Source organism: Aptenodytes forsteri, unplaced genomic scaffold (assembly GCF_000699145.1).
Source record: "Aptenodytes forsteri isolate BGI_AS27 unplaced genomic scaffold, ASM69914v1 Scaffold678, whole genome shotgun sequence".
NCBI lineage: Eukaryota > Metazoa > Chordata > Aves > Sphenisciformes > Spheniscidae > Aptenodytes > Aptenodytes forsteri.
Genome location: NW_008795698.1, coordinates 186,675 through 195,298, shown reverse-complemented (window position 1 = coordinate 195,298; position 8,624 = coordinate 186,675). Strand labels below are relative to the sequence as shown.

The 8,624-nt window shown below is 53.7% G+C and overlaps 1 protein-coding gene across 1 annotated transcript in view; it reads left to right on the top strand.

Annotated features, from left to right (window-relative positions):
• LOC103902155 (dedicator of cytokinesis protein 2) overlaps window positions 1-8,624 on the top strand; it is an 89,322-nt gene that overhangs the window by 27,966 nt on the left and 52,732 nt on the right. The window contains exon 23 of the mRNA XM_019473089.1: window positions 2,104-2,215. Coding sequence (XP_019328634.1) covers window positions 2,104-2,215 — 112 coding nt within the window. The remainder of the gene's footprint in view (window positions 1-2,103; window positions 2,216-8,624) is intronic.

Sequence of the window (8,624 nt, the reverse complement as noted above, 5' to 3'; positions counted from 1 at the left end):
ACTTTGCTGGGGTCCCTGGGGTCCCCAAAGGCTGTCACAGCTGCTGGGCTCCAGCCGCTGTCTGGCTGGAGGCTCCTGCGGAAGAGCTCTGGGGGTCCGCAGGCAGGGTGTTCCTTTCTGAGAGCCACGCTGACCCTTCCCAAGTAAATCACGTTCAGCACGGTTTTTATCGCAGTCCGTAATAATCTGCTTAGTGAGCTGGTGGACGGATAATTTTTCCTGTCACTTCACTGTCAGTACTCGCAGGATTTCTGTGCCGCTCCTCGAGCTTGGTTGTGTGCTGGAGCCTGAAGCTGTAGGAACTGAAACAGGAGCATGCCTGGTGTCTTTACACCCAAGAGGCATTGGGCTGAAGGACTGGGCTCTGCCTGCCAGTTTTCCTGATAAAATCCTCCAAACCAGTAGGTCGGTGATAATTAAAGACCATGTTGACCCACATCTGCTGCAGCAATGGAAATCAGCCGTTGTCTTGGCTTAATTGACCTGCACACTCTGACTGCTTTATACTGCTCTGGTTTAAGTCATTACACACTTAAAAGTTCAGAAATCAGTGCTGACAATATGTCTTACAGTTGTTAAAATAGCATATCATATTCGTGCATGCCCTCTTTAAAATAAAAATACAGTATTTTGTAGGCAAGAGTTTACGGTGGAGGTGAGCTTGAAAATCCACGCCAGTTGGTTGTGGGTAGGTGCATTAAAAAGAGGGACTGTGAAAAATCCAACAAATCTCTAATAAATTGATATAATTGCTGTGAGAGTAAAAGCTGTATGTGGACCTTCATTTCCTTTTGCTTATTTTAACACATACAGATTTCTTTAAATTTCCCGGCTTCTGGCGGGGTTTTGGGCCAGGCAGAGCAGCTGGGCCAGGCTCCAGGGCTGCGGGATGGGGCTGCGGAGCCGGGGGTGCTGCTGGGGGCTGCCACTGCTTAGTAACTTTTAACATAGGGGGTGAGAGGGAGGGACCTGTCTTGAGTTAGTCTAAGCTTTGCTTTGACTTGGAAGTCAGCCAAGGGCTGTAAACCAGCCGCTGCTCCGCCGATGCATTTGTCTGAGCACATCTGAGATGCCTCAGGCAGATCAACAGGCTTGTTACCGCTGCCAAACCTGCGATGTTTCCTATGTTCCCTTGGGCTCGTTTACCAGATACGAAAGATGAATCTGAAAGGAGAACTATCCAACTGTAATTATATAACACAAAGCAGCAAAGTTTTTACAAAAACTAGATTCAATAAAAATAGCTGTTAAGCAAAAAATGACAGATCTTGTTTGTTCTGCTGCTGTATGCACAATTAGAAACCGAAACACAATTAAGAACCAAACACATTTTGCTTGCCGCAGTGGTGGTCAGCGTGCAGGGGTCAGCTCGGGCTGGAAGACACATCTGTCTCTGCAGCCGTGGGGAGATCAGCATTTTATCCCTTATTTCCCCCATCTGTACCTGCAAATCGTTCCCCAGCAGGGCTCACTGCTTCATTCGCTGTGTCAATGGATGGGGTGAATCAGCTCAAACACGACCTGTTTTTCACAATGAGTTATTACGGTGACTTTATTCTTACGATTATGCATTTGATTAGCAGCTTTGAAACTTCCTCACAGTGTTGCACGTCTCATGGCTAAAATTCCCCACGTGTTTGGTTTGTTCTGCAACTGGTCACGCAGGTCGTGTTCAGGCTGGAGGGCGCAGGAGGTTTCCTGCTCAGGTGGGAAGATACTAACCTCCTTTGAGAGGACTTCAGTGTACAAAATCATGTAAAAGAGTCTATTAAAAAACAAACCAGAGTATATATGTGAGTTTGTGTAAGTGGTGTATATAAATACTGTAAGAGAGCAGATAGCAGTCTTCAATATGGGTAATTCTGCACATCTGAAGCATTGCTTCTGGCTGGCCCTGGGGCCGGGCAGTGGCCGTGCCAGGGCAGTGGCCATCTCGGGGCAGTGGCCATACCGGGGTAGTGGCCGTGCCAGGGCTTGCTGCTAGACCCACCTATGGAAAATGGTCACGAAGGAGCATAATTAATTGGGATCGCAGGTGACACCCACAGTCCCCAGGGGAAGGTGCACGGTGCAGTGGCAGTGCGGTGACTCTGGCTGTTGCAGGCTCTACGAGGGAAAGGAGACGGCCGAGTTCCAGTGCTCACTGCAGCGGTTCTTCCTCTCCCTGAACCAGCTGATGAAATCCCCACTGGAGGGTCCCACGCTGCTCTCCCAGGTATGGCGGGGGGCCAGTGCTGCGGGGGGGGCTCAGCTCTGGTGCGTGGCGGGATGGACGGTGCCCCAGCGGGGGAGGCACCGGCTGTGCCCGTGCAGGGGTGACACCGGCCGTCCTGCACGCGAACCTCCTCACGCACAGGGCATCAAAGGGAGCTGTCACCCGGCGCAGTGCCTTGTTCCACCTGGGGACCCCCACTTGTGCCCCTGGTGCAAAGGCCCCTGAGGCCCCAGACCACAAAACCCCACATTGCGCTGGTGCCGGGGGGCCACGGTGCAGGTTGGGGTCAGCAGCTCGGGCAAATGCTCCCCTGGTCATGCATGTGCCGATGCCTGGAGAAGAGGGTCTCAGGAGGGCTCCTGGGGCTCATCCCCGTCCCCGAGCTGGCCTGGCCCTGCTCCCTGCACCCCGGCACCACGCTGGCACGGGTGGGCCCAAGGGGGAGCAGAAACGGTGCCCTGTGGGTCCCTGTGGGCACGGCTGCGTCCTTTACTGGCAGCCAGTGTCGAGGTCCTCCAGCTGCTGGTGTGATGGTGCTGGGGGTGGGAGCTGGAGAACGCGATGGAGCCACGTGCACGCTGCGAAGTCAGTTAGCGAGAGGAGGCAGGAGCCGGTGCTGGGGCTGAGTCAGTCTCGCTTTGGTGCTGTGCCAGGGGTGAGGATGGGGCCGCACTCTGCACCTGCGGTCTCCCAGCTGGAGAGAGGCACCACAGAGTGCAGCTGGGGACCTCATCTGCAGGCTGGGACGCGCGGTGGCCCCAGGACAGCTGGCAGCTCCTGCTCCTGTGTTGTGTTATTTCATGGCATTCTTAGATAATCCCTTATAAACTAATCTAATTTTTAAAAAAGTAGTTTGAAGACCAACATGACAGTTATCCTCATGGAGAGGAGGAGGGCTGTCCCTCCTTATCCCCTCTCCCATCTAAACACTGATCATTATTCTGATTTCCATCTCGATACTGTCACTCTAGGGACTCTGTGCTATGGTAACCTGACGCGCTGCAGTGTTACCGACTGCTGCACATTCACCTGTGCGATTTCTGCATCACTCAGCACCTTGTTCAGGTCTGCAGAAAATAATTCTTGCAAACGCACCAGAGTAGAGAGGCCACTGTCCAGGGCAGAGGGGAAAGGTCTGCCCATGCATCATCAGAAAAAGCGTCCCTGCAGCTGCCTTTGGCTAAGATCAGGAATAGCAGTGGCAATAGCAAATAATAGCCACGAGGCACAGACAGTGCGGCAGGGTTTGCCACGAGGCACCGGCGGTGCAGCCAGGTCCGACAGTGCGGCAGGGTTTGCCACGAGGCACAGGCGGTGCAGCCAGGTCTGCCAGCTGCCTGTCGAAAGTGTCAGCGAGGAGTCAGAGGACTGTCAGGAGTGGACGAAGACCACGTCTGGGATCCAGCCGTGCCGGGTGTCCTGCCGAGGCGTGGGGAAACACACGTGTGCTTCACCCCGAGCGCCCTGAGGCTGCAGCCTTACAGCAGACGGCATTAACTGGAAAAGAGGAGGCTGCAGTTACCTCAGCTGGGCTGGCATCTCAGTGCTGGGGGAGTCCAGGTGTCACACAGCCAGCAGCGGCTGCATGTCTCAGCAGGACAATTTTCCAGTTGCAGCACTGTTGCGGTTCCTCCAGTGCACTCGAGGCACTGTGGGTGTGTGCAACAGCCAAACATCGTTAAAAAACAGACTGGAAAATGGTATTTCCTCACGTACTGTCGCACTGCTGTGGCTTCAGTGTGCGATCCCTTAGTTCGGGGTGAGGATTCGGCGGGAGCTGCCCTCCGCCCAGAGCAGCAGCCTGTAGGAAGCTGGGAATGGGGCTTGGAAATTTGCCCGCTGCTGCCGCTGCTGCCGGGTTTGCTGAGTCTGGCCATGCTTTCTCCTGGAAACGGCCAAATTCTGCAGTGGGATCCCAACTGCCGAGCGGGAGCTTCCCCTGTGAAAATAGCTTTTCTGGTTGCTATTACTGTGTTAGAGAGAGCAGGGGAGATTGAAGCTCTCTAGCAGATCTGTGCTGATTTTAGGGGAAATGTCCCCCTTGGAAGCCCCCCAGGCTCTTCCTTGGGGATTGCTGGAGTGTTGAGCAGGTCTAGGTGCTGGGGCGATGGTCTGTAGTGGGCTTCAGTGTTGTGCAGTAGCAGGACACAGTCCTTCAGAGAGACTTTCCCTCTGCTCCTGTCTCTTCTGGGTGTGAATACCTGGACTCAGAGATCTCGTCACCAGGTTGCTGGCTTGGCGGTGGCTCCTTGGAGGGTGGCAGAAAGGGGAGCTCGTTCCATCAAAGCGGGGTGGCATCAGGTTTGTTTCTCATTGACCTCCCCCAGGTCATTGCCTCCCAACTTTAAAGTTGTCAATTTTGTTGATGCAGCTTGTGTTTGGTATTTCTGAGTGTGGCTTCACGCTCAGCCACACTGCAGTGCGCAGTGTCAACTGGCCCCAAGCGTGGTGTCAGCCGGGTCTCCTCCTTGCCGTCACTTGTCCTCCTTGGTGCTCACCACCAGCTCTGCTGCTCCGCAGGCGTTACCGTGATGGGGCTTCTCCCATGTTACGGACAAAGTGTTTCACTGGGGGAGAGAGTGCCCAGGTGAAATTATTCAGTGTGGAAGTGAAAATCAGAAAATGGTCTTAAAAGCAAGAAATCCCTTAACTTTAAACCCACGGTGATGGGCTCCGAGCTGACTGACGTGCTGGCGGATGAGACCTGGGACTATAACGGATAGTACTCTGGCAACGTCAGCTCCATGCCTGGCACCGATCAGGGAACGCTCACTCAAAGTTGGGAATTATCAGGAAGGGACTCGAGAAGAAAACAGAAAATGTCCTTTGCCACAGCGTAAGTCCCTGTGGTGCATCTGTGTCTGGTGCCCACGCTTCAGAGCGTGCAGTCAAGCTGCAAAAGCCCCAGGGAAGGGTGACCAGGTGTATGGGGCAGCTTTCAGGTGGGATCACCTACCTGGCCAGACCAGACGCCTCCATCCTGGAAAAGAGACGAGCAGGGAGCTGGGACAGGGAGCTGCAGATTCGCCTCTGATCTGGGGAGGGGGGTTGGAGATGGAAATGGTTGCTCAAGGTCTCTCCTGACTCAGGAAGGAGGGAGCATCTCGTGAAATGGGCAAAGACAGTGCTTGTTCATCTGCTGTGTGATGAAGCTGTCGAGCCCCTTGTGATGGTCTGTATCTGCTCCTCAGAGCAGGGTGTTGATGCTGGAAGTTTATGCAGTTTGCAAACAGCTGTACTGATCCGTGGAAGAAAAATCCACCCAGGATTATTTAAATATAAAGACATTTCTGTCTCAAGAGGCCCTGACCTTGGGAAGCACCACTGTGGGTTTGTGAGCCAGCAAGGTCCCGTCCTCTTCGTCTCTGAGCCTCAGACCAAGTGCCCAGCCTCGTGCTGCCTGGCTCCCGGTGCCTCTGCCTGGCTCCCATTGCTCCCCCATCCGGAGGGTCCTGTGGCTTCCCTGGTGTCCTGACCCATGGTCACCCCGGCCACAGGGGTGCAGGACCCGCTGCATCCTGCAATGGTTCCTGCTGGACCCAAGCCACCGGGTCTTGCTATATCCAGCCCTGATGGTGTCTCCTGAACATCTTGAGCAGGTACTCCAAGAAGAGAACTTTTTTTTCTTGTTCTCTAAGTGGACTTTGTAGCTGCTTTACAGAGCTTGCAGACACCCCGTATCTCTAGCTGCAACGACCAGCTCCCATCTGGCAGCTGAAGGTGATACCCGAAAGATCTGTTAGTGGCTGACGTAAGCTTTGCAGCTTCATCCTGTTCTGCCTACTCTTTTTGTTAAAGCTGCAATTATCTGATCAGCCCAAGGCAGAGCTGATAATAGCTCGTTAGCTGCAACACTCCTGCAAAGGCCACCTCGCTTGTGGAGAGAGCTGGTCCTCTGTTGGAGTACTTCAGGCTGGGAGGTTTTGTACTATTTTGACTACTCAGAGCCGTGGAGAGGAGGCTGAGCCTCTTTTGGCTCTGCTTATTGGTATCAGACAGGCTGGGGGCCAGGGACAAACCCATGGCGTGGTCCTAGCCAGAGAGCAAGAGCAGCTCTTCACCCAAAGACCTCCAGCATCCCCAATAAACACTGTGACCCGGAGAGTGCCCCTGATGTGAAAGAGATGGAAGGCTACCTGCTCCCTGAGTGCAGCTGCCTTGCACATCTCCGGCCAGGAGATAGGGCTTCTGCTGCAACTGCTCCCTGCCATAGCCAGAGGGCCCTTGAGAAGAGCTTCACTCATCCCAATGCTTCCCTCCTGGAGCCCTGGTTTTCTCTGCACCCAAAGAAGTTGAGTTTTGAGGTGGGATTGGGGTACAGACTTAAGCAAACACTTAGGACTCACGCCAGCTGCCAAGGCATTGAGCAAGGCAGAGCAGAGCATCACGCTGCTGCCAGCACAGCTGGGAGCTTCAGGGGACCCAAACTACTGGGTCCTGTGCCTGCAGACAGCCCGCACAGGCATGCAGCAACGGCAGGTCACTACTTGTAGTGGGTGCATGTTTCCCCTTGTTCATGCCTTGAGAAGGACAACCCCCTCCCCTCCATCCTTCCTTGGTTTAGGTTCAGGCTTACCTGCAGCTCAGCAGGGTGGAGCGGAGGAGATGGCCCCAGCCCGCTGCAGACCCTTGGAGTATTTGGGTTTGCATTTGCATTTCACAGCCCAGATCAGGGCCTGCGTTTTCCTGAGTGGGTGCTCACAAGTGTCCATGGTTGGAGCTTCGCTGAGGTTGCTCTGACTCTTCCCCTGTGGCTGCTGGCAGGTGGGTGGCTTTCTGCAGGACAACCTGCCACCGGCGTTGCGCAAAGGTGACAGTCGCTGCCTGCCACCGGCGTTGCGCAAAGGTGACAGTGCTACGTGCACCAGAGGCAGCTCCCGAGCCAAGCTGGCGACTGCTGGGCTCTGCGCCCATCCCCGCTCTGCGCTGGCCTCCCTGATGGCTATCTCCCTGCCCGCTCCCACCGGACCCGGCGGGTGGGTGCCAGCGGTCCATCCTCCAGCTCCACCAGCGCTGCCAGAGCATCACCAGCGATGGCATGGACAGGGCAGCTGGTTCGAACAAACATTGCTGTTCTGCAGCTGGGGAGAAATCAGACATAATTTGTATGTTGTGGCCAGGCTCACACGCTCTTGCCACGAAAAATCAGTAAGAAGGGGCTCATCCTCAGTGGTGAAAGACATTTTCAGTTCTGCAAGGACAGGCAGGTACCTCAGCAGTTACAATAAAAGCCAGAACCAGTTTCTGGAAGAAATCCTCTCTGAGACATAGATGCTGATGTTTAAGAGATCTTGTAACACTGGAAAAATCCTTGAGGAACGGGAAAAAGTCCATATTAGCTCATTTTTCAAAAAGTGAATCAGATGACCTTGCTAACTGTAGGCCAAAGAGGCTGACCATTGATCCTGGCTCAGTCACGGAGAGGATGCAATCAATTCAGACTTAAAGGGTGGCAGTATAATTAATGTTAATCAGTCCAGCTTTACTAAGCATGGAGTTTAATTAAAAAAAAATAAAATTTAGCTGTTACTTTTTTGAAGTTACAAATGTGACTGACTAAGATAACTGACATAATAGGCGAGACTAACAACTGTTTGACTTGATACAGCATTCTGATTTAAAATTAGCATTGTGTAAGTTATTAAAATAACTACTTTTAATCTCCTTAATATATATCTTCTCAGTTCTAAAAAAAGTCATTACAAATGGAGAACAGTCGTACTGGGATGGGCATTTCTTTGGTTCCATTTCCAGGGGAGTCGGCTCTCGGCTCAGACATCTTTGCATGTTTGCCGTTTCGCCAGACGTGGCCGTGGCCGGTGCAGGGGGCACGGGCAGCAGTGGTGGTGCTGGATAACGGGGAAGCCTCTGCTCTGTGCCCAGGCTCTGTGGGCAGAGAGGTGCCGGGGCAGGGGACGGGGCTGCGGGGCAGCAGCTGGGAGCAGAGCCAGGAGCTGCCAGCAGCGAGTGGCCGAAGGCGACTGAGCGTGGTGTCATTGCAAAGAAATAAGTCAGTCCCTGGATTTATACGCAACGAGGCATTAAACAGAAATATCTGGAGGGGCACACAATGTGAACAAGGCTTGTTAGTAGATGATGCGCCCAGCCTTGCTGCCCTCAGTTGCAACAGGTATCTAAGTATCAGAGAAGGGTTTGCAAGAGCTGCAGAAATTACTCACGGTCTGGTGTGTTTGATGGAAATTAACACTATTTTAGTCAGCTAGAAGAGGGTAGTGGAGAACTTGATCGCAGTCTTTGCAAACCCAGAGGGAGAAGATGTTGCTGGAGCATCGCTTAGTGCCTCAGGCAAAGGCAGAGCCCAGTCCAGCAAAGGGCGCTGGAGCTCACCGAGCTCGCCGGGAACACGGAGCCGGGCAGCAGGATGGGCGAATGCCACTGCTGTAGACGG